Source organism: Cervus elaphus, chromosome 15 (genome assembly GCF_910594005.1).
Source record: "Cervus elaphus chromosome 15, mCerEla1.1, whole genome shotgun sequence".
In the NCBI taxonomy this organism is placed as follows: domain Eukaryota; kingdom Metazoa; phylum Chordata; class Mammalia; order Artiodactyla; family Cervidae; genus Cervus; species Cervus elaphus.
In genome coordinates, this window is record NC_057829.1 from 4136430 (window position 1) to 4162017 (window position 25588).

At 36.7% G+C, this 25588-nt stretch overlaps 1 protein-coding gene and 1 non-coding gene across 13 annotated transcripts in view; both read right to left on the reverse strand.

Moving 5' to 3' along the window:
- RYR2 (ryanodine receptor 2) overlaps positions 1-25588 on the reverse strand; it is a 794016-nt gene that overhangs the window by 97997 nt on the left and 670431 nt on the right. For 6 of the 12 annotated variants that reach the window (XM_043925903.1, XM_043925905.1, XM_043925898.1 and 3 more), the window contains 4 exons: positions 23768-23871; positions 22065-22116; positions 11738-11791; positions 10466-10489 (listed from right to left, as the gene is read on the reverse strand). In XM_043925903.1, the coding sequence (XP_043781838.1) occupies positions 10466-10489; positions 11738-11791; positions 22065-22116; positions 23768-23871 (234 nt within the window). The remainder of the gene's footprint in view (positions 1-10465; positions 10490-11737; positions 11792-22064; positions 22117-23767; positions 23872-25588) is intronic. The other 6 variants (XM_043925904.1, XM_043925902.1, XM_043925906.1 and 3 more) reach the window with 1 other exon arrangement.
- LOC122709745 lies at positions 20299-20384 on the reverse strand. The gene has a single exon (XR_006345710.1). It is a non-coding gene; the product is annotated as a small nucleolar RNA SNORD62 (small nucleolar RNA).

Consider the following 25588-nt stretch of genomic DNA (forward strand, 5'->3'; position numbering starts at 1 on the left):
GGAAGGTTAAGGTAAAAAAATAAATAAATAAATAATCAGGAACAGCTCCACAATTTGAATTTTCCCTTAGGCAAAAAGTTCTGATCACCAGAAGCAACGCATCATCAGCTGTTTATGACTCTTTCAAGGTCAAGGGTGATCATATGTCAGACCTATGATAAAATCACAGTCATTGAATGGAAGTATTCAACATCATGATTTGCTTCTAGTATAACTGAAGTCTGTAATAAAATTGCTGATAATCCTCCACTTTGTCTAAGAGTGGCTCAAGTCTTTAGCACTTGATGGAGGGGAGGTAGGGAGGGAGGGAGGAAGGAAGGATCAAGACCTGAAGAAAAAAAAAGCCATTCAATTCTTCAGAAATTTGCCTTATATGAGAAAAAATATTGAGATAAGAATAAATTATACCGTCTCTTGCTACTTGATGGATAAAACAGTTTATCTCCACAATAGAGATGAAAATATGATGACAGCAAAGGAATTCACATTGTTTCTGAAGGACCCTGCTAATTTCATGGACATTTGGGACATCACAGGTTGAGGGCAACAATTCTATAGCCTATGCATGCTACTGGCTTGCATTTTGTTGCATTTTCAAGTCTTCAGCAACTGGTGAAAAGGTTTCCATATGTTTTCCTCTTAAACTGAATGTGGAAGCTGATTATAAGTGAAGAAAAATTTCCAGGAGATGAACCCTCTCTAAAAAAAGTCATAATGTAGTAATGTTACAAGTCAATATTAAATCATCTTATTTGGCATCTTAAATGTAGTCATAATCTACAAGGTGATGTTGAGACTTAATATTTCAAGAAGAAAAGATCAAAATGCAGAAGATTTAATTAAATAACTATGAGGACAAAACTGAAAGGCAGTGAAATAGTACTAATAGTTTGGTTTACAACATAAACAGGCCAACTCAGACTAACAGAAAAACAAAAGTGATAGATAACAGTCACATTTCCAGAGATTCACCTAATTTTGTTCTGTATTCCAGCTTCCAAAACTATAGATTAGCTATGTTCATATATGGATGACTCCCAGTGCTAGGGAAACACTTGTAAGATTATAATTTTACTCAACAATGGATGGTTCCCCAAATTTTTAAATTTTATCTTTTTAAAAATCTAAATGTACATGGAGGTTTCTAGAAGTAAAGCTTCATGAAGAAAAGTATCACTGCTTGTTTGTTTATATTAAACACGACACCAGCACACATACACTGGATATTCAGTAGCTTCCTGCACATAAAAGATGTTCAAGACTGTATAAACGAAGGATGGAACTGAATAATGTGATATCATTTAGTATGCAAAATTAATCTGAACTTTACAAACATTATCTTTCAAGTGAAGAGCTACTAAGTTAGTAAAATGTGAAGTTTAGCTTCCTTTTAGTACATGGTCTATGAAGTTGAATTACACATACACAAAAAAAGAATAATTCTCAAATTGTAGTTTTTAATTCATTTAGCAGCTTAATTTTTTTATTTTTTATCTTCCAGAGTTGTTCTCAATAGGATGGTCACAGTTTCTAACATTCTCTTTAATTAAAAAAAGTGTCTTTACCCAAAATAAACTTTGTTTAAATGCCAAAAATTTACTAATGTGTGATCAGAGACAACAAAATTATTAAACGAGAAAAATTTAGTTCAGATAATGTATTGGAGGCTCTCAAAGTCAGACATTATGCTTTACTTCTTCCTGTATCAGATACACTTGCATTTGTTAGAATATCATTTTCCCTAGATTCAGCATATTTAGAACTAATTAATACTACAGTGAAATTCCAAATGTTCAAGCTGGTTTTAGAAAAGGCAGAGGAACCAAGGATCTAATTGCCAACATCTGCTGGATCATCAAAAAAGCAAGAATTCCAGAAAAACATCTATTTCTGCTTTATTGACTATGCCAAAGCCTTTGACTGTGTAAATCACAATAAACTGTGGAAAATTCTGAAAGAGATGGAAATATCAGACCACCTGACCTGCCTCTTGAGAAAGCTGTATGCAGGTCAAGAAACAACAGTTAGAACTGGACATGGAACAACAGATTGGTTCCAAATAGGAAAAGGAGTACATCAAGGCTGTATATTGTCTCCCTGCTTATTTCACTTATATGCAGAGTACATCATGAGAAATGCTGGGCTGCATGAAGCACAAGCTGGAACCAAGATTGCCAGGAAAAATATCAATAACCTCAAATATGCAGATGACACCATCCTTATGGCAGAAAGTGAAGAAGGACTACAGAGCCTCTTGATGAAAGTGAAAGAGGAGTGTGAAAAAGCTGGCTTAAAGCTCAACATTCAGAAAACAAAAATCATGGCATCCGATCCCATCACTTCATGGCAAATAGATGGAGAAACAGTGGAAACAGTGGCAGACTTTATTTTGGGGGCCCCAAAATCACTGCAGATGGTGACTGCAGCCATGAAATAAAAAGATGCTTACTCCTTGGAAGAAAAGTTATGACCTAGACAGCATATTCAAAAGCAGAGACATTACTTTGCCAACAAAGGTACATCTAGTCAAGGCTATGGTTTTTCCAGTATCCATGTATGGATGTGAGAGTTGGACAATAAAGAAAGCTGAGCACCGAAGAATTGATGCTTTTGAACTGTGGTGTTGGAGAAGACTCTTGAGAGTCCCTTGGACTACAAGGAGATCCAACCAGTCCATCCTAAAGGAGATCAGTCCTGGGTGTTCATTGGAAGGACTGATGCTGAAGCTGAAACTCCAATACTTTGGCCACCTCATGCAAAGAGTTGACGCATTTGAAAAGACCCTTATGCTGGGAAAGACTGAAGGCGAGAAGAGAAGGGGACGACAGAGGATGAGATGGTTGGGTGGCATCACCGACTCAATGGACATGAGTTTGAGTAAATTCCAGGAGTTAGTGATGGACAGGGAGGCCTGGCGTGCTCTAGTCCATGGGGTCACTGAGAATCAGACACGACTGAGCAACTGAACTAAACTGAATACTATGCTGGCTCAGTTGGTAAAGAATCTGCCTGCAATACAGAAGACCTCAGTTGGATTCCTGGGTCGGGAAGATCCAGCTGGAGAAGGGATACGCTACCCACTCCAGTATTCTTGGGCTTCTCTGGTGGCTTAGCTGGTAAAGAATCTGCCTACAATGCAGGAGGCCTGTGTTCCATCCCTGGGTTGGGAAGATACTCTGGAGAAGGGAAAGACTACCCACTCTAGTATTCTGGCCTGGAGAATTCCATGGACTATCTAGTCCATCGGGTCACAAAGAGTTGGACATGACTAAGTGACTTTCACTACTGTGGTAAAGCAATGAACCCAGCTGAGTTAAAATGATTTTCTAATTCAAGATCCTATTGACAAAATCTATGCTATGCCACAAAAAGCTCCAGTAACCAAGGACAAAATGAAAGGAAGGAATGAGTAACTCTAAAATCAGAGGGTATCAAATTAGCAACGTGATGCTGATTTATCATTAGAGGGCATGTAGTTTGTCCTGAGTACAATGTTGACTTAAAACAGCCTTCATCTACCTATTTGTTTGTTTAAGCCTTAAAAGCACTGGATACTGCCTTGAATACAGAGAATAAGTGCCTATGCAGTCTACTAAGATAGCCTGACAAAGGAGAGAATAAGGACAATAAGGTGATTTATGACTGCCCATAAATTCGAACAGCTGACTCATCGGAAAAGACCCTGATGCTGGGAAAGATTGAAGGCAGAAGAAGAGGGTGACAGAGGATGAGATAGTTGGATGGCATTACTGATTCAATGGACATGAACTTGGGAACATTTGGGGAGATGGTGAGGGACAGGAAAGCCTGGCGTGCTGCAGTCCATGGGGTCACAAAGAGTTGGACACAACTTGGCAACTGAACAACATGACCTCCAATCACAGGAAGAAATGTTTTAGGTGAGAAGGTGCCAGAAGGTTGGAATAATTAGAAGAAACAGTTAGAAGAAATTGTATCATAGAATGATCACAGCAACTCATCATTTGGATTTTGAGCTCCCCCGATTCTAGTAGTTCAAGTATTAATATTTACAATTCTAAGTTTTCACAAATGGTTATTAATCCCATCCCAGGCTAACTCTTGGCTGCACTTTAAGTACTTGACACAGTCTCAAATTCCCTGCCAGGTGTTCCCTGTTTAGCTGAGAGAAGGATTTTTCTTGAGACTTTCTTGAGGATTCACAGACCTTCCATTCTTCAAGATACCTGGTGCTTGTTCTACACTAAACTATCCCATGATGGCACCTATACACCTGGACTTTATTGTTATTAATTCTCAAATAATTACACTTACTAAATCACCAAGGACCTTTTTAAATTATATCACACATTGCTATTCCCACAAAGATTCTCAGGATGAAAAATGCTTCAGGTATTCCTTTTTTTCGAAACAAGAAGACTGTCTCTGTATTTTATTGATATAGCAAAATTTTACATTTATATGATTTTATGTTGACTCCTAGAAACCTTGGAATCAGTAGTACTGACAACCTGCAGCAAATGAGCAACACTGTGATGAACTTCTGGATTACTCCCATTCTTGGAAGACCCCTAAATGCTTTCCATCTCCCAATGCATTTTTTTCCTTTATCTAACTGTATTATGTATAATTGTGTGATATTTTAAATAAGTGAGGAAGTGATAGAGATACATATACATGTACAGAAGCTAGACATTTTCTATAAATCATTTTTATTGTGACATCCCTACACCAAAAAAAAAAATGGAGCTTTTCTTTTTCATTCCTTCAGAAAAGATCAGAAGAAATATAAGGAAAATTTGCATGCATCTAATCGGTATTTATGCACCTAGAAACCTAGAAGAGTTTTGAAATTGTCCTGAAAAATGAAAAGAACTTCTGCAAAACCAGCAAATCAGACAGTTTTAAAGGTGGATATTACCCCTGAGAAAACAGCTCAGAACTTTCAGTCCAAAGATGAAAACGCTGAGGTACAGGGCAATTAAATACGACCTGCTGAAGGTCATCTGGTTAGCACCCAGATGAGAACCCAGATCTCCTACCTTGTGAGGTTCTGTGGTCATTATGCTGAAAAATTTCCTCTGTGGGCTTCTCTGACTTGATTTTTAGTAAAGAAGGGAAATTGATTAAATATAATGATAATAGCAAATACTGAGAGCCTGTTATGTGATACGCAATGTTCTGAGCGGAATATATATATATATATATATACATGTATGTATATATATACACACACACATATATATGTATATAAATTAATTTAATCCTCATCACAATCCTAGGAAGTAGAGACCTTAATTAACTCGATTTTATAGATAGGCAAATTGAGACTTAAGATTACACATCCATATGGTGGATCTGGGATTCAAACACAGGTGGTCCATTCAAGTGTCTATGCTCTTAATGATTCTGCTGTATCTTATTTCCTGTACATAATGTGGTCAAGCATAAGCTTCAACTGAGATTACTATTATTATTATTATTTTTATTTGTTATTAGAGCATAGCTGATTAACGATGTTGTGTTAGTTTCAGGTATAGAGCAAAGTGATCAGTTATACATTATCTATTCTTTTTAAAATTCTTTTTTTCATTTAGGTTATTACAGAATATTGAGCAGAGTTCCCTGTGCTGTATAGTAGGTCCTTGTTGGTTATCTATTTTAAATATAGCAGTGTACACATGTCCATCTCAACTGGAATTATTTTTAAACACAATAGCACATGAAGTCAAATTACTGTGCATATCAAATGCACAATTAGGTGTTTAAATATGTGTTGTCTACATATCATATGCTATTTAGGCCTACAAATTCATATATATAAATTACCATATACAATATAGAGGATTGTGCTTTTGGGGAATTTTCCTTGTATCAGGACCAGTACTCCAGCGTATCCTAAACCCCCTTCTCTCTAGGTCTTAGCAACTTGCCTTGCTTCTGAAGTACGGTGGCCCTACAGACAGTTTGTACCAGTTATTTGGTTATGAAAGCTAACTCTTAGCACCACGACCACTGTGTAAGGAGACCACATACTGACGGAAATGGAGAGACAGCAGTGCCTGGACACTCAAGAGGCTGAACCCACGCTGGTTCTGGTTTCCCTGGTGGCTCAGACAGTAAAGCGTCTGCCTACAATGTGGGAGACCTGGGTTCAATCCCTGGGTCGGGAAGATCTCCTGGAGAAGGAAATGGCAACCCACTCCAGTATTCCTGCCTGGAAAATCCCATGGACGGAGGAGCCTGGTAGGCTATAGTCAGCCCATGGGGTCGAAAAGAGTCGGACACGACTGAGCGACTTCACTTTCACTTTCTGCTTTCTGGAAGAGCTGATTAGTATCGGCAGATATATGAACAAATTAACACCCTGTGACCAGAAGTGCTCCTTCTTCCCCAGGAAGTACCAGTCCATGATGCATATGACTTCTTCAGGGCCATCTAACACAACCAAGCAACTACCTATACCGCTGGTTTGCTGTGGCTAGCTAGCCAGCTCAAGAAGGCACTACTGTGTTCTCTCCGCCTCCCTGCATCAGTTCTCTCCTTCCTCACTCTCACTTTCCCAAGACTGTACCAACTCCAGCAAAGTGCTAGCAAATAACCTCTTTACTCTGTTTTCTACAGAACCTGGGCTAAGATGGGAGGGTATTACTTGAGACCAACAATTTCAGTATATAAAGATGGAGTTGGCAGATTGAAACAATAAGATTGAGTATTACAGACCACGGGCCATGGAAACTCCTTCCCCCTTTCCCTTCAGTCATTCAACAGCATGACAGCTGCTCGACACTCTAGAGTCCATATGTTGATACCACAGAGCTTCTGAGGAAGAAACTAAAGAAGTATACATTTTCTTAATAAGAGAGAGAATTATTTCCATGTTTTATAACCATAGATGTATCTCAATTTTTAAAATATTTAATGGTTCTCTTTGGTTAAGATTCATGAAGTCATTACAATTTAAATTACTGTGCTCTTATAAACAGAAGCCAAATAAGCTCCTTCAGAAATCAAATTATGGGTAGCTATTGGAAAGGGAACATCTTATAGGCAATTCATTACCAAAAAAAATGAATTCTGTTCAAAATTAGAATCATTGGAGGGGCCAAATGAAAGTGTTTTTATCATGATGTTTAGCTATATAACATCGATCCTTATGACAGTTTAGACCTAAATTGATTCCTCCACATGTAATCATACATTCTTTGGAATGTGAGCTGGGTATTGATTGCTCTGAGTATTGGGCAGGTATGATGTCACTTTAGTTATGTCTGAGGCACATCCAGGAGAAGACACAGATTAATCTAAATTTTTATTACAGAATATCAACTCTGCCACAGCCGTATTTGGCACTGAAGACACAAGGAATTCTCCTTAATCAATAGTACAGAATAATAGGACCTCAGGGACTCACCAGAGAATTCATCTGTGAAGTAGAAACTGGGAATTTGCCAAAGGATGATGCAACTTGCTTAATATTGTACTTGAGAAAGATGGTCTAGAAGGTGAGTTAATGGTCCATTCCTTTAGATTACTTACGATTCACTGTCATTAATTTAGGTTTTTCCATGAGTAATAAATCTATATTATAGCACTTAACATTCCACAGAAATGCTTTCATTGAATTATCACTGAACGATGCACCCTCAGATTTGAAAGAATAGTAATAGGAGAAGCAACCATTGGAACAATGTTTCTGAGTGTTTTACAAAATCTTAATTTAAAAAATGTGATCTGCTCTGGTCCAAAGTTTCTTGTTGTTCTAGGTGAGAAAAACCCATCATGCTCAGAAAAGTTACTTGACTTGAAACATTATGATTTATTTCTTATTATTATGTGTTTTGCTTAAGAAAAATTCAAAGGCCAGAAAGGCACTGGACTGTAGTAATTAACACTCTGGGTCATTGCTAAAACATTTCTTCCCTTTCAGTTAATACTGGCTTTTTTATGATTTAACTGTCCTTTTTTATAGTTTTAATATTAAAGTAGCCTGAAGTCAAAGAAATATATAACTACTAATTATGCAATAAAATTTTTAATAAGTAGTTGTAGATAAATATACACATATTACAGATAAAGCTGGGAATTATCAACTTAAATCAGGCAAGTTTTAACAGGATCTCATCAGTAAAACATACATGTGACAGAAGAAAAGGGCTGGCTAATACCAGGCACTTAGCCTCCACTCCTTGTTTTCCATGTTTCTTGAGCTTTATTTAGTTTACTTTATTCCTCATGGAAATTTTCCTTATAATGCTACCTTTTTAATCTACTTCTTTCTTCTTCTCAGTATCTTTATAGATGGAGAATGTAAGTAGAAAGTACAGCAAATATTAATAATCAGCCAGTTATTGGGATAAAATTCAATAGTCACACACACTATGTTATTCCCAAATTTATTTAATATAATTTGTTTAAAGAATTACTGAAACTACCAAATGACCTTTCAAATTCATTATAACTTGGATGAAAAACTCCACTATCAGACTATACCTAAATGATGTTAGCCAACCAGACATCTCAATGTAAAAAGTCTAGTACGTTACTAAATTTATAAAGAGAAAGTAGTAATTCAGTTGTCTGGCCAAATTTTTTCAGTCATGATATTGGTATCAGAGAGTCAATTTCAGACAAAATTATCCTTATAGGTTGTTGATTCTATCAACTCTCTGAAAACCATGATTCTCTTTTTTCAACTTGGGAAGAGTTCAGGTTCTTTACTTACATAGTATATATTTTGCAAATAGATTGTTACACAGATTAGACATAAATGATTAGTTACAGTACAAAATTACATGAAGAATGAGTGAAGCACTGGTTAAGAAGTGAAAATTTCCAAATCTTGTCTACTGTGTTATGCATATGAATATATGGCAACCACTAGTAACTTTGAAATCCTCTCTCTGCTGGGACAGTCACATCTGGTGGCCTCTAGCTCCTTTGGGGGTTAATTACCAGGTTTCACCATATGTGAGCTTCTCTCCCAGCATCCCAAATCCATGGCATGTAGCCCATTCTCCCAGGGGGTGCTCCACAGTCTCCTGATTTCTTGTTCTCCGTATGACCGGAATCCTACACTCTAAATGCTAAGATTCCACTACTAGGTATTTTCAGATTTTTTTTCTGAATAGGGAACCTTTCTAATGTCACCAAATTTGATCCTATTTACCAAATTGTATTTGCCTTTAGTTCTTCCTGAAACTACATTCCTCTTCAGAGTAAAATGGTTTTCTTAACCAGCAACACTTTCTTATCCCAGCCTTCCTTATCCACCCCCATTCCATGGATGTCAATATATACTCGGACATGAACTTCAATAGTGTCTAACGAAATCAAATCTTTGGTGAATGTCAGGAGGTCCCTTCATATTTTCCACCCTCAACAAGTCACAGGAATTCTATCTGAGATCATCAGTGATAAAACTATAAAAATCCAACAAATCAAGATTATACCCATGATACCTACTGATAATTATAATTTATAATTTTTACACATATTATATGCCATTAAATTATATCCATCTGATTGGAGCTAAATCTAGTAGCATCTGCATGAAGTCAAATTTTAAAATGGTATAAGAACAATATATTTCTCCAAATATAACAGTGAGTAAAAAACATTATAATTTGTTTCTTAAAAGTAATTCTTAAAAAAAAAAGATTCTTTATGACATTCTAAATTCACTTTAACAGCAAATAGTTCACTTTATAAAATAGAAGGCAAAAAAGGACACTCTACACTCATATAAAAGGGAAGCTTTTTTTCTTTTCTGTAACTAAAGTCATTATAGGCATTTTCTGTTTGGGATGTTTATACCTGATTTTCTGACTAAACAGTCTCATGAAAATAAAATGTAAGCTTAACAGGGTTCAAATGAAAGGCAAATTTTTGTGATTCTAAAATATTTTCTCTTAGCAAACTTTCCACATACTTAGCTCTTCAGAATATTCAGAGATAGAAAAGGTCATCTAGCTCTTCCCTATAAGGAAATACTAAATCAACACTGAAATCATGGAATATCCTCTCTAATTACCAGTTGAGGGTATTACTAGCACAAAGGAAAAGGAGATTATTTCTAATCCCACCAAGAATACCATATATCATATCTCTTTTCTAGAAATGAGACCAGTATAAAAACTCTCAAGAGGGGTAAGGCATGAAATGTTACAATGAAAAGTCACCAGCTAAAATTTAATCACCTAAAGGGTGGACTTTTTCATCTCAGCACCATACACATTCAAATTCAACATGGAGGATAAAATTTCAAATTATGAGTCATTTAAATTGCAAGAAGAATAAACTTATGTCAAGGAAGGGATACTGAAGAGACCAATTGCATTGGAGCTACAAACTTGGTACAAAGATTGCAAGATCTTTTTTTTTTTTTAAACAAAAGAATCCAAGATGTTGGGTCTAACAAAGGTAAATGTCACAAGAAACTGAAACTCAGACCCAGACAAATACACACATATATATATAGTTTTACCTTGCTGCGTTGGGATCCTGTGACCTTAAGGAAGGATGAGGACAAGAAGCAAAATCGCAATAAACAATTGCTCGGAAGACAACCGATAGAGTATATATGGTGTGCACTTCAGAAAAATAGTATGACTTGCTGCTCACAGCTCATTCTAATTTAGCTAAGTTTCTTATCTTAATGAGACTAGAACACATACATTAGAAAAGATTATAGTGTTATCCAGGAAATGAACCTTAAGGCATTTTTTCTCAGCCAGCAATAGTCATGGATTATTCTCAAATTAGCTTGTTCCGGCATTTTTTTTTTTACACAATGACTTCAATGCAATGCCACAGGGACACTCTCGTCCAGTTGTTCCAGAAAGGGTCCTACTCATTATCTACTCCTCACCTACTCGTTTTTTTGTGGGTCCACTTTAATTAAAGACTTACAGCTGGCTACTAATATAGTTCCAAACTTCTAGCTCAAAGCAGACACGTAAATTAAAAGCAGGAAAAAAAAAAAAAAAGAGTCTAATCTATTTCATTTAATTTCTTTTTGAAAATTCAAAAAAGAAAAAAACAATAAATAAGGAGAATGGTAGTTAGCAACAGCTAGTCTTTCTTAGATATATATATATATATATATAAAAAGTGCAGCCTAAGCCAAGGGGGGAAATAATATTTGCTTTCTTTTTGGCTACAGAATATTGAGCAATATTTCAAACTATAAGGAAATTTAAAAGTTGAGAAGGTTTGAGGGAATAATCATATAACAGAACATAATCCTAGGAATATATGCAATCCTGCCTCATGCAAGCAAACTGTGTGCCACCATTTACATATGTACAGGGGATGAGTGACCTAATTGGGCAGAAGTCGAAAGAGGCCAAATCTTTCGGACTTCTTTGATTCAGAAAAAAATTCAAACCAAGGCTTTAATTAGAAACTTGATGTTGGGTTGCTCTTCCATAAATATTTTTCTCCCATGTCTGCTGGAAATTTCAGATCCCATCCTTCACCGAGATGAGAACAATGTGAAGCAACCTCATCTCCAAGATGGAGGAACACTCATCCTGAACATATGGGCTTTAAAATAATTCTTAAACTAGTCTAAGTTCCTTGGCCTTAACTTCAGCAAATGTTAGGACTCAAATTTGTCCATCCAGCTTCTGACATGCAGTTCCTTGACACAATAAGCTGCAATAAGCCATGAAGCAAGAAACATAAATGTCAGTTAGAAGCTATGAAACAATGTTTCAACATAGATAGAAGACAAATAGTGAAAGATCCATCTTACTTCAAAACTCTTCACTTCCTCTTCCCCATCGTCATCTTCCTCATCATGACAACTCTGATACGTGTAAAAAAAATTGAGAAAAAGGTCAACAGGATAATAATCTGCTGAGACAGAAAATATAAATGAATTAGCGCAGAATAATAAGTCACTTGTGCTAATTTATCAATATTATTTGAATATATTCATTATATGTAATAAACTTACATGATATGATCAATGAATTTGTGAACTAAAAGAAAACTATACTGTGCAAATACTAAATTACCAATTTTATATATATCATAGAGATATTTATGAGGTCTGTATCATACTGTACATACTACTTATTCATGCACTTTCCTTGTTGAAATCAAGTTACAAACCTTAAAGACAAGATCACTGTTTTCTCCTTTTTTATCCTTCCATCACAATGTGTTAATACAAACATATTTAATAGCTACAAATTAAAATTAAAAGAAAGCAGTGTCAAAAAAAAAATTTTTTTTCCTCTTTTATCCTTCCATCACAATGTGTTAATACAAACATATTTAATAGCTACAAATTAAAATTAAAAGAAAGCAGTGTCTATTAATTAAAGTGAATCTTGTAATCCTTTTTTTTTATAAGTTAATTTTTTGTTATATTTGGTCTATAGGAGGAAAGTAAAATTCCAACTGCTATCAACATACTTCTTTTACAGAAAAATTACAAAACTGACCATTGAATTATTTTATTTTTCCAGAAATAATAAAGGAGCTGTGCATGTATTCTTAATTAATTCCCACAGCTGAAAGTTCTGGTTACTAAGGAAGAAGAGCTGTGCGGTGGTTAGGAACATGGTCTGAGGATGCAGAGTGCCCAATTCAAATTTTGATGCTGACATTTAAGAGCTGTTTAGTCTAGGGCAAATTCCTTTACCTCTCTGAGTCTCTGTTTTCTCATATTTAAAGCGGAAATAATAAAAACAGTAATAAGCTTCCTAACAGGATCACATGACTTAACATATGGACAGAAGTTCCTAACATCATACAGGAGGCAGTGATCAAGACCATCCCCAAGAAAAAGAAATGCAAAAAGGCAAATAAGTTGTCTGAGGAGGGCTTACAAATAGCTATGAAAAGAAGAGAAATGAAAGGCAAAGTAAAAAAGGAAAGATATATCCATTTGAATGCAGAGTTCCAAAGAATAGCAGGGAGAGATAAGAAAGCTTTCCTCAGTGATCAGTGCAAAGAAATAGAGGAAAACAATAGAATGGGAAGGACTACAGATCTCTTCAAGAAAATTAGAGATACTATGGGAACTTTTCATGCAAAGATGGGCCCAATAAAGGACAGTGATGGTATGCACCTAACAGAAGCAGAAGATATTAAGAAGAGGTGGCAAGAATACACAGAAGAACTACACAAAAAAAGATCATCATGACCCAGATAATCATGATGGTGTGATCACTCACCTGGAGCCAGAAATCCTGGAATGTGAAGTCAAGTGGGCCTTATGAAGCATTACTATGAACAAAGCTAGTGGACGTGATGGAATTCCAGTTGAACTATTTCAAATCCTAAAAGGTGATGCTGTGAATATGCCAGCAAATTTGGAAAACTCAGCAGTGGCCACAGGACTGGAAAAGGTCACTTTTCATTCTAATCCCAAAGAAAGGCAATGCCAAAGAATGCTCAAACTACACAATTGCACTCATCTCACACGCTAGCAAAGTAATGCTCAAAATTCTCCAAACCAGGCTTCAAACAGTACGTGAACAGTGAACTTCCAGATGTTCAAGCTGGATTCAGAAAAGGCAGAGGAACCAGAGATCAAATTGTCAACATCTGTTGGATCATCAAAAAAGCAAAAGAGTTCCAGAAAAACATGTACCTCTGCTTTATTGACTATGCCAAAACCTTTGACTGTGTGGATCACAACAAACTTTGGAAAATTCTTCAAGAGATGGGAGTACCAGACCACCTGACTTGCCTCCTGAAAAACCTGTATGCAGGTCAGGAAGCAACAGTTAGAACTGGACATGGAACAACAGACTGGTTCCAAATAGGAAAAGGAGTATGTCAAGGCTGTATATTGTCACCCTGTTTATTTAACTTACATGCAGAGTACATCATGAGAAATGCTGGGCTGGATGAAGCACAAGCTGGATTCAAGACTGCCAGGAGAAACATCAGTAACTTCAGATATATAGATGACACCACCCTTATGGCAGAAAGCAAAGAAGAACTAAAGAGTCTCTTGAAGAAAGTGAAAGAGGAGCGTGAAAAAGTTGGCTTAAAGCTCAACACTTAGAAAACTAAGATCATGGCATCTGGTCCCATCACTTCATTGCAAACAGATGGAGAAACAGTGGAAATAGTGACAGACTTTCTTGTTTTGGGCTCCAAATTCACTGCAGATAGTGACTACAGTCATGAAATTAAAAGACGTTTGCTCCTTGGAAGAAAAGCTATGACCAACCTAGACAGCATATTAAAAAGCAGAGACATTTGCCAACAAAAATCTGTCTACTCAAAGCTATGGTTTTTCCAGGAGTCACATATGGATACGAGAGTTGGACTATAAAGAAAGCTGAGTGCCAAAGAATTGATGCTTTTGAACTGTGGTGTTGGAGAAGACTCTTGAGAGTCCCTTGGACTGCAAGGAGATCCAACCAGTCCATCCTAAAGGAGATCAGTCCTGGGTGTTCATTGGAAGGACTGATGCTGAAGGTGAAACTCCAATACTTTGGACACCTCATGTGAAGAACTGACTCATTTGAAAAGTCCCTGATGCTGGGAAAGGTTGAAGGTGGGAGGAGAAGGGGATGACAGAGGATGAGATAGTTAGATAGCATCACCGACTCAATGGACATGAGTTTGAGTGAACTCCGGGAGTTGGTGACGGACAGGGAGGCCTGGCGTGCTGCAGTCCATGGGGTCGTAAAGAGTCGGACACAACTGAGTGACTGAACTGAACTGAACAAATATGAACACTATTTAAGCAAATGAGAATATGAATACAAAATGTTTTTTAAGGATATAAAGTTGTACCTTCTCTCAAACATGTCATCTGCCATATATATTTTGTTACCTTCAGAAATACTGGGTCTGAACAAGGTTTGAGTTGGAGAATACATTTAGAGAAGTTGGCATTTACAGTAAAAGATGTGTTTGCTCTTATACACAGGATTTGGGACTCTTATCTGACAGGCATTTCAAAACAATCCTTTTTAAAGAGTATCTTAAACCATTTTTTTTTCTTAAGAAAATGTAGTGAGATTTGCTTCTAAAAAGGTTAAAGTTTGTAATCAAAAAAAAAAAATCTACTAAGCTTGAAATACTTGGAGAATTCAACAAAGAGTTCAACAAATCCATAAGCTAAACTTGTACTGATTGGCATGGGACATGCTGGGGCCATAAGAAAACTATCGCAGATGTCTAGCACTTTTTAATGTACTTAAGAGAAACTGCAAGATTTATAGGCATAGGAGATAAGTTTTTCAACAGCAAATTGCATCCACATAATATGATGATGCTAGATAAACAGTAGGTTCTATTAGATGGTCCTGAAATACAGGACTCAATTTTCTGGATCAAACTGATCATTTCTAGGGAAGGAAGAGTGATACTGTATGCCAGAAAGGAAAAAAAGTAAATAAAATCCATACATAATGGGGCGGAAGCATGACAGAAATTTGAAGAAAAAATTAGAACCAAAGTAGAGGCTACATCTTCAGACCATTCAGATATCTAGAGCAAAACTCAAAACTAGCAATGAGAATTCATAAGCATAAAGTTTACATGGGGTACTTCTCACCACCACCATCTGCTGGAAATTTCATTCTGCAAAACAAGTATATTTCATATCTTTTTCACTTGCCTTGCTGATTCTGTCACTCCTCAGAAGAGAGAGAATGCAAAAAGAAATTTTCAGGATGAATTTCAAACTGAAATCCATTTTGGATGGATTTGGATGAGGTAGAAGAGAGAAATTTCATAACAAAGTGACCCTTGCATTTTATAATTTTAACCAATGAAGGATGAAACACTGGGTATAACTTAATGTGTATCTTTCAGTAAATTATCTTGCTCTCTTCTTGTAAGAGCAAGAAGAGAAAAAATTTTCACTAGCCAGAAACTCAAAAGAGTGTTTACTTTATGATAGTATTATTCTAGATACTTCTACACAGTTAATCTTGCTTAAATTGCTAAAACCATTCCATTTGGACAGAACAGCTTCACACAGTTTAGAAGGGATGCTGGGATATAAACAGACATTCTGAGAATCAAGCATGAGTGATCACAATGAGGAGAAGGAAAGGGCACCAGCAAACCAACATGGATGAACCGGAAATTTTCTAAGATGTTCACAAGAAGAGATATACATGATAGAAGGAGGGTGTTGGGAAGATTAGAAAAAAAAAAAAATTAACCCAAGGTTTAAAATAAAGTGTGGCTTGAAAAATACAAAGATTTAAAATGAATTTTAAACATACAGCCAAAGGAAGGAGAACAAGGAATACTAAGTATATGATTTAGCGCAGAAACTGTAGTAATAATAAGATAAAGTGCAGAATTACCCATCAGCTGTTTGCTTCAGACTTAACCACCAAAGAGAAGTGATTTTTAAATGTGAAAATTACCTACTCAAGAGAAATAAAAACCAAGACCCCAATGAAATGTCATACTACATCCACCTGGTTGACAAAAATTAGTAAACATAAAATATAAAATATTGGAGAAGATATGTATCACCAGAATCTCTCTTAAACGTAGCAAGGAGGAATGTAATTTGGGGCAGTAACTTTGGAAAACGGTTGGGCATCTTCTCAAATTTAACATTCATACATCCCATGACCCATGGCTTTTGGACGTGAATAAGAATAGGCATTTCAAGCCCTTTTTCACATCAGCAAAAATAGAGATTCAACACAAAAGGTTACAAACAAAAAGGTAAATGCATAGTCTATGGTGTAGTTGTACAAGGGAATGTAGGTCAAATATAAGTCAAATCAAATGATCTCCAGCACACACAAAAGTACAGATGTATCTTAGAAAACAACAGTGAAACTATTAAGTACCGAAACTTTACATACAGCATCATGCCCTTTTAAAAGTTAAAACAACTAAAATCTTAAAAAATACATAATTTATATGTGTTTGTATATGTATATATATAAACACATGTTTACATGTAATAGGGCTTCTCAGGTGGCTCAGGGATAATGAATCTACTTGCCAGTGCCAGAGACACAGGAGACGTGGGTTCGATCCCTGGGTCGGGAAGATCCCCTGGAGGAGGAAATGACTACCCACTCCAGTATGCTTGCCTGGAGAATCCCATGGACAGAGCAGCCTGATGGGCTACAGCCCATGGGGTCTCAAAGAGTCGGACACAACTGAGTGACTGACAATGCACATATATATATAATATATATATTAAAAAAAAATTCATATAACTAATGAAAACTGTGTAAAGCTCCTCTGTTCATGAATTCTCCAGGCAAGAATACTGGAATGGGTCATCATTTCCTTTCCAGGGAATCTTCCCAACCCAAGGATCAAACCTGGATCTCCCACATTGCAGGTAGATTCTTTACTGTCTGAGTCACCATGGAAGCCCCCAAAAGAAAGCAAGATTATCCTGAACAAGGGATACAAGATGATGATTTCCTCATACGGGGAGGCAGGGTATGGGTTAAAGAGAGAACCTCTTTAATTAAGGTAGGTAATTATCAAGGTCTTAGTTTTTCTTGTGAGTAGTGAGTTTAGGGGTAGTTACTACATTATTAGAAATTGCTAACTAACCACCTTCAATAAAAGTAGTCAATAATGGGCACTTCCCTGGTGTTCTAGTGTTTCCAATGTAGGGGGTGCGGGTTCAATCCGTATTCAGGGAACTAAGATCTCACATACCATGCAGTGCTGAGGGGTGGAGGGGGACAAAAAAAAAAGGAGTCAATAATGGGAGTGTATCATGGATCCAGAGTTCTGATTAACCCAGTTCTGGGCTCCAATGATTAAAAAAAAAAACAATGAAAACTGAAATTTTATAAAAACCAATTACAATGTGAATGCTGCCTTCATAAAGTCCTACAATAATGAAGAAAGACAGGATGACATAGTCTTTTGAATAGAGTTCAAATGTCAAGACTCAAGTCAAAAATCATACATGAATGTAAAACAACCACTAATAAATTCTGAGAAACCATGAAGTCCAAGGGAAATTTCCAGACTCCTGGGATGCTGACTGCCAAAGTGAACAAAGGCAGCCTCGTGAAACTACTTACTAAAGAGTTTGATGTGACTTACCAAAACTAGCAACTTAGGGAAACACTGGGATAGTACACTTACTAAGTCTGTGGGTAACATAAATGCAAAGAGATATTTAACACTGGATGAAAGAACTGAACTTTAAAACTATTTTGGCCTTGGACAATGGTTCAACTCCAGTTAGAGAACTGATGATTTAACTAAAGCCTACATCAATTGTATGATAAACCTTAAAAGAAATTCATAAATGACCTGGAATTGAGATGAAAAGGCAGGCTCACAATGAGAAAAAATGCAACCTGGCTGTCAAAAAACTAGTGAGTTCTTACAATTTATTGTAAATGTACAGAATCCCAGGGCAGAATAAGCCAGGATAAAGTCCCACTGGGCACTACATAAGCGGCACACACCCTGATAACAGACTGACAGAAGAAGTGACGGAAGCGTGGCATTCCTGGGATACATTAAACAACAAACGGACGGAGATTAGTTACTTTTGATGGGAAAATCTTGACGAAGAGTGAGCATCAACAAATATTTGATCATTTCTCAAAAGAGATTAGATTTAACTGTCAGATGCAACCAGGACAAGTGTAGGGGCTGACTCTTCTCCCGTCACAAGGGGGAATGCGAACTATCAGGAATCTCTTACTCTCAAAACAGGAGCTTTTCCCTTTTCAGACCACTTGCTCATTGCTTCTTCAACTAAAAGGAAAACAGTCCACGGACTACTTTACAATCTCCTTACTTATCAGCTCCCTCTTGTCTCATTTCCTTATTTGTCTTACTCAGAATCCAAGATCCAATGCCTCAGCCACTCTCATAATGACAGAAAAAAGCCCTATGATCCTCTGTCCTTCAACAACAGTCTGGTAAATATTGCCATCCTTGATGAATCTAACTTCCTGCCTTCTCTGACTCTGCATTTGGTTCTGGGAACTGCTAGGGTAAAGCTACACAACCAGGAAGACTGGTACTGCCCAAATTCATAAGAACTGACATCAACCAGGCTTTCCACACTGTCTGGAGGTTCCATTTTAGTTTCTAGTCAATACTCAGTACCAATTTCCATAGAAGGAAATATCTTTCCTCTTTCATGTTTTAATCAAGTGTTTTTTTAAAAATTTATCTTGTTGAAGGATAGATGATTTACAATGTTGTATTAGTTTCTGGTGTATAGCAAAGTGATTCACTTATACATACGTGGCTTCCCAGGTGACGCTAGTGGTAAAGAACTTGCCTGTCAATACAGGAGACATAAGAGACAAGGATTCAATCCCTTGGTGGGGAAGATCCCCTAGACAAGGGCATGGCAGCCCACTCCAGTATTCTTGCCTGGAGAATCCCATGGACAGAGGAGCCTGGCATGCTACAGTCCACAGGGCCGCAAAGAGCTGGACACGACTCAAGGGACTTAATACAACTATCCCAAACTCCTAATCCATCCTTCTCCCACCTTCCTGAAAACCACAAGTCTGTTTTCTGTGTCTGTGAGTCTGCTTCTGTTTTACAGACAAGTTCTCTGTGTCATGTTTTAGATTCCATATATAAGCAATATCATACAGTATTTGCCTTTCTCTTTCTGACTGATTTAGGATGATAATCTCTAGTTCTATCCATGTTGCTACAAATGACATTATTTCATTCTTTCTATGACTGAGTAGCATTCTATTGTATACACACACACACACACACACACACATATATATCAAATTCATCTTTTTTATCCATTAATCTGATGATGGACATTTAGATTGTTTTCTTTCTTTTTTTTTTTTTATTTCTTGGGCAAAGGGCACAGTCATGAGGACAGCATGCATGTCCGAGAGCAAGCCTGTGTCGCGCTTCAGGCTCTCATTCCAGAGGAGGAAGAAGGCCCTCCCCCAGCAGGACAGATTCTCGACAGATTGCAGCAGAAATGACCCTAATTTTACACTCTCAGGAGAGCGGGAGAAAGAACCACAGGCTGGCTGCGGGGGTCAAGAGGAAAGACAGAAAGGTCAGCGAGGCCCAGAGACCTCCTCCTAAGTAGTGACCCAGTGAGTCCCCCAAAGAGGGGAGCTGGAGAGCAAGGGTATCTTTGCGCCCCCTTTTGTGGCACAAAAAGGCAGGAGTCCTTTATGCTTTGCCTCCAAAGGTGACAGAAGACAACTGGGGTCTGGGGCTTAGGGTCCCTAGTGTCTTTGGATCCTCCTGAAGCCTGTTATGACAGGACGAGGCGGGAACCACCAGGCCCAAGGGAATGCTCCTAAGGCTGGAACGAGGTGTGAGAGAGCAAGGAGGTGGGTCAGGAGACCCTCAGGAGGGGGGCCAGGGCCACACGTGTCGTCTCTTGGTCACGTTCCTCTTCATCTCCCTGCTATTGAGTCCACAGTGGAGGGGCAGAAGGATCTACTGGAATCGCATCACTGAGACTAGATTGTTTTCATGTTTTATACACTATGGCTTTCAAAACATTAACTGGATATGAAATCTATTTAGAGATTCATGACCTCAGAGACCTTTTTATTTAAATAGAACAGAAAATATCAGACTATATACTGCTCATAATTTAAATATAATTTCATGGTGATTTTCTTTAAAGGTATTTGCTTTTATGTCTGTATAAATATACTGGTAAATGTATTACTGTGAGTGGGAAGCCGTGACTTTTCCTTTATGCTCTCTAACCTGCCTTGTCACCATGCTCAAAGCATGTCAACTGTTCAAAGCCTCATTTCACAAATTATTCCCTGTCTATTCTTCTTGATCCTTCCCACCAGAACAGAAGCATGCTAACATCTGCTTTTTAAAAAAGTAAAAAAAAAAAAAAACAAAAAACAGGCAAACGAGCAAAAATAATCCCCCTTCAACCTTATAATTCCATCTAGATGTTTATTACCTTGTATCTTTCTCCTCCTTCTCAGTCTTCTCAATAAAGAGACTTACGCCACATCTACTCACATGGAAGTCTCTACTTCTCCACAGTACACACTTGGGCCATCAATGTTCCCCAACATTCTCTGCAATTATTCTCATCATGGTCACATGATGTCCATGGAATAAATCCTGGGGAATCTTCAATCCTTATGTTCAGTCCCTCAGCAGAGTAAGACCTTGTCCACACATTCCAACAGTTCCTATGTATGCTCACACTTAAGATTCTCTCCTATTTTTCTGGTGAGAAGTCCTTTTGTTCTAGCCATCTCTTAAGCATTCGCGTCTTTAAAGGCTTGGTCCTATGCTGACTGTTCTCACGCTTCCTTTTCTGCCTGAGCAAGATTATCTACCACTTGGCTTCAGTTTCCTTCTAATGCTGACAAATAACAAAGCTATATTTATAAGCCTTCCATGAGATACAGAATGTCAGAAATGACTATCTTACCACACGCTGGACATCTCCGTTTAGATGTCTCACAGGCATCTTTAATGAACATGTTGAAAATTTAATTTGCCATCTTGCCTCTTCACTCTAGGCCTGCGTTGATTCTGGTGCTCCCCAACTTAGCATACGGTACTGCTGTCAACTCAGATGCCCAAGTCAGAAGCCTCAGAGAAACCTGACACCTCTTTTATACTCATCACTTCATTCATCTCCTTGCTCTAAGATTAAATGAAATAACCACCCAGTAAATACTTAGCTATTACTATTTTTGCATGATCCACTCATCATTCAACAGTCAAGGACTTCCTTAAAACTCAGTGCTATGCAACCTACTCCATATACTTCTAATTGCTCCTCTACCATTAAACTTGTCAGCATCTTTTGGGTAATCATTTGTTCAAAGTTTGCCTTTCCTATCAGATGATAAACTCTAAGAGGACAGGATGTGTGTATTTCTCTCTCATTCACCATGTTATCTCCAGTATCTTGATGCCCAGTGAATATTTGTTGAATGAATGAATGTTTGGAAAATTAGTGAGATTCCCAAAAATAAAAATGTTAAATAACTGAAGAAACAATGATTATCTGTCAAAAAAGTTAGAACAGATATTCAAGAAACAAGTGAAAAGTTGAGATTAATGCCCATAAGTTTTCTAAAATTTAACAAGATTTTAATTGAGAAATACATAGAATTTTACATTTTACCATTAAAATCAAGACATTTATTTACCTTTGCCATAATATCTGCATAAGCCATATATAAAAAATCTTCCTCCAGTTTGCTATGAAAAACAAGAAAAAAACAACAGTTTTAAAGTAGGTTAGTTACACGAAAAATTACCAACACCATATAAAATAACCTTCTTTCAACAAGTGTGTTTTTTTTAAATGAAACAAACACAAAACTTAGAGCAATCATTCAAAAATATTGTAGAATCAGAAAGCAAAGATATTTGACTTCCTCAAGAGTGGCCCCATCTTACCTTACAGTCTAATATAATAAATATGTTTGTGTGTAAATAAACAATCTACTGATTTACACACAAATGTAGTAACATTAATATTTTCTTAAAAATACGAACATTGAAACAAGAAACTTTATGTGATGTCAGGGATTTTGACAGCAGAAGTGATATCTGACATTTGTTGGAAAGACTCCCCAAATTATTTTATGACTATATAGTGAAAAAATATTATGGTCATAAAGATTCTTAAAAATTAAGACAGGTTAAAATCTATTTATTATCTTCTTTTGAAAAAGCCTGAAAATCACTAATTCACTGAAGAAAGACTTCCATCAAAAAATTCCTGATGTTTGCAAAATTAACAGTTTTAAGCTTACAGCCATCAGAAAAGTCCACTTATGAGAAAGACCTCATTACCTGACAATGCCAGAGGGAGCTGCTCTATGCTTAGGGATGAGATGATTTGGTTAGTTAGGAAATAATAAAAGAGAGAGAGACAGTGAGAGAAAGATGGGTCACATTAGCTAAGAGGGAGAAATGTACATTATTATAACATGCACAGAGGTCAGATGAACTCATCAAGACTCATGTGAATAGGGACTGATAATTAAATTCTTTTCCTTCTTTGCCTGGGGCAAAGCTGGCTTTCTTTCCCAAGACAGGGAAGCTGATGAAGGCTTTGAAACCTCTGCAAGGTCTCATCTACAGAATGAATCTACGCCATGCCCCTGTAATGGGCCGGTGCTGGCACACTTTAATTATCAAGCCTATGAATGCATTTCTTATTCAATTCCATAGAGGTTTTGCCCTCCGTGGTTACAATGAATTCAGAAGAACAAAAACCAACAAAAATGGAGAAGGCCTTTAAAACAGATCTCAAAGAAACTTTGCATTAAGTGGATGGCTTACCCATCTTCTCAAGTTTCCTAACACTCACTGAACAATGGAGATAATCTATCCAGGAAATTTGGGGTCACCGGTGGTCTCCAACATTTTTGGTATTGAAATTCACTTTGGGCTCTTTTGTTTTAATTTCTAAAGGATATTTGTGATAAAGAGAAGATTATAAGAAGATTCAGAATCAACTCAACCAGCTAATTACAATGTTGATAAAAGAATTAGAGCTAGGTAAATATTAATGTTTGATAGGTAAATATTAAAGTCTGAAGTTGAACAAGTGGGTTCATACATGTATACCAGACTGGTCCTGTGAAGTGAAGTGAAATGAAAGTTGTTCAGTCTTGTCCAACTCTTTGCAATACCAAGGACTGTAGTCCATGGAATTCTCTAGGCCAGAATACTGGAGTGGGTAGCCATTCCCTTCTCCAGGGGGGTCTTCTCAACTAACTTTGAACAATTTTCTCTCCTCTCAAGAAGAAGATGAAATTGAAACATGTGACGGACAGAATACTCAGACATGGGTTTCTGTTTGTTCCTCCTATGTCTCCTGTGAACTCCCCAACCATACCATTTCTCCGTTAAAGCTGTTCGACTAAACAGAAGGATCAGCTGATGAAGAGGATCAACCCTCTTAGCTCCTTCATCTTCTTCTGGAGGTTCTGCTCCAGGTTTCTATAAAAAAGTCAAATTCATAAAATTTCACATTAAGGTGAAATGTTCACTTCAAACCCAGGAGCACTATGAAGGCTTGGAATGGCAAATAAAAAGAAAGCCTTTTTCTTCCTATTGTGGTGCATGTGTGTGTCTATGTTATATGCATTGTACCTTCATGTCTGTATTACATTATCAATGCAAAAGTATACAGTTTTAAAGAAGAAAGTTGGGACTTCTATGGGAGTCCAGTAGCTAAGGCTCTGCACTCCCAATACAGGGCACACAGGTTTGATCCCTGGTTAGGGAACTGAGATCTCACATGCCACACAGTACAGCCAAATAAAATAAAAATAAAATAAATTTTTAATTTATTTATTTTCTTTTTTTTAAATTTTTAATTTAAAAAGTTGTTTAATAATGGAACAAAAACACTGTGGGCAAGGATGATTTACATCATTTAAAAATTCTGAATACTATTCTTATGAGCAGCATCATAACTAACTGAAAAGTGAACTGCTACATGGATTTCAGCGGCGCTAGGGAGATCTCAAATACAAAAAAAATTGCAGTAAAACACTGTCACTCCATGTATAAAAATTCAGCGCACCTAGCAAGGCAAACTGTTTTATCACATGAAACATTTTTGTTGCCTACATAGACAGAGATAGGTAAAGAATGCTGAATGACTTAATGTTTGAGCCACTTACATGTTATTCTCACTTTTACTTTTAAAACTTAAAAAAGTAATTTCATTTATTGAACATTTACCATAAAGAAAATTACTAAGCATTTTTTTACTGACTTGAGAACGAATTAATCCTGTTTGTTGAATGACTAATGAATTTTGTATCTCCATCAGACTTACCCATTCAAACTGATATTCTTTCTATGTAAATGATGTTCTTTCTTAGATTTAAGGCTTAATGTTGCAGCTAGTATGGTAAATCTGCAGGGTTAAAATATTCTAATATTCTAAAGAAAAATGAAACTCACTTAAAATATATGGGATCACTGTACAGCAAAAACTAACACAACAGTGTAAATCAACTATACCCCAATAAAAATAATAACTAAATTAAATATATGGGAATAATCAGGATTAAGGTTTTATGAATGAGATTAGTTTGTCCATCGCATGCCCTGATTATTTGTGTGTTTTTTCAAAGAAACCTTTTAGACAAAAATTTTAACTTTGGAATTATGAAGCTTCTCAGTCTACAAAACTCAACAGAACTATATGCTTGTAAACTTTCCTGAGAAGATGGTTCTTGATCAAATTTTTAAATAGGTCCACAGCTTATAAAAAATTGAGACAATGGCTCCCTTGAGTGAAGCATTCTCAGTAACACAAGCCTCCTTATCAGCATGGTTGGGTGAAAAATTCTACTTCTCCATTTATGCTGTATCTACTGTGACTTCCTGCTCTTCCTATATCCAATCTATCATTCTCTGCCCTGTATATGTTTAACAACCGGTCACTTTTCATTGGCTTTTGTTAAGCTTCAATTTATTTTTGGTGAATCATTCTTTATGGTTCAGCTTTGATAGTTCTATCCTGGTTCTGAGGTGTTTGAAGTTGCTTTGAGGAATAATTTAAAAGAACAATAGAGTCAAAATTTAGTTAAATTTTGAATTACTGGATGTTGATGAGATCTCTTTGAAATAAGAAGAGCGAATTTTCCCTAAATATTACATGCAGTAATAATCCAGAATAAAGTTTCCTAAACTCCATAGG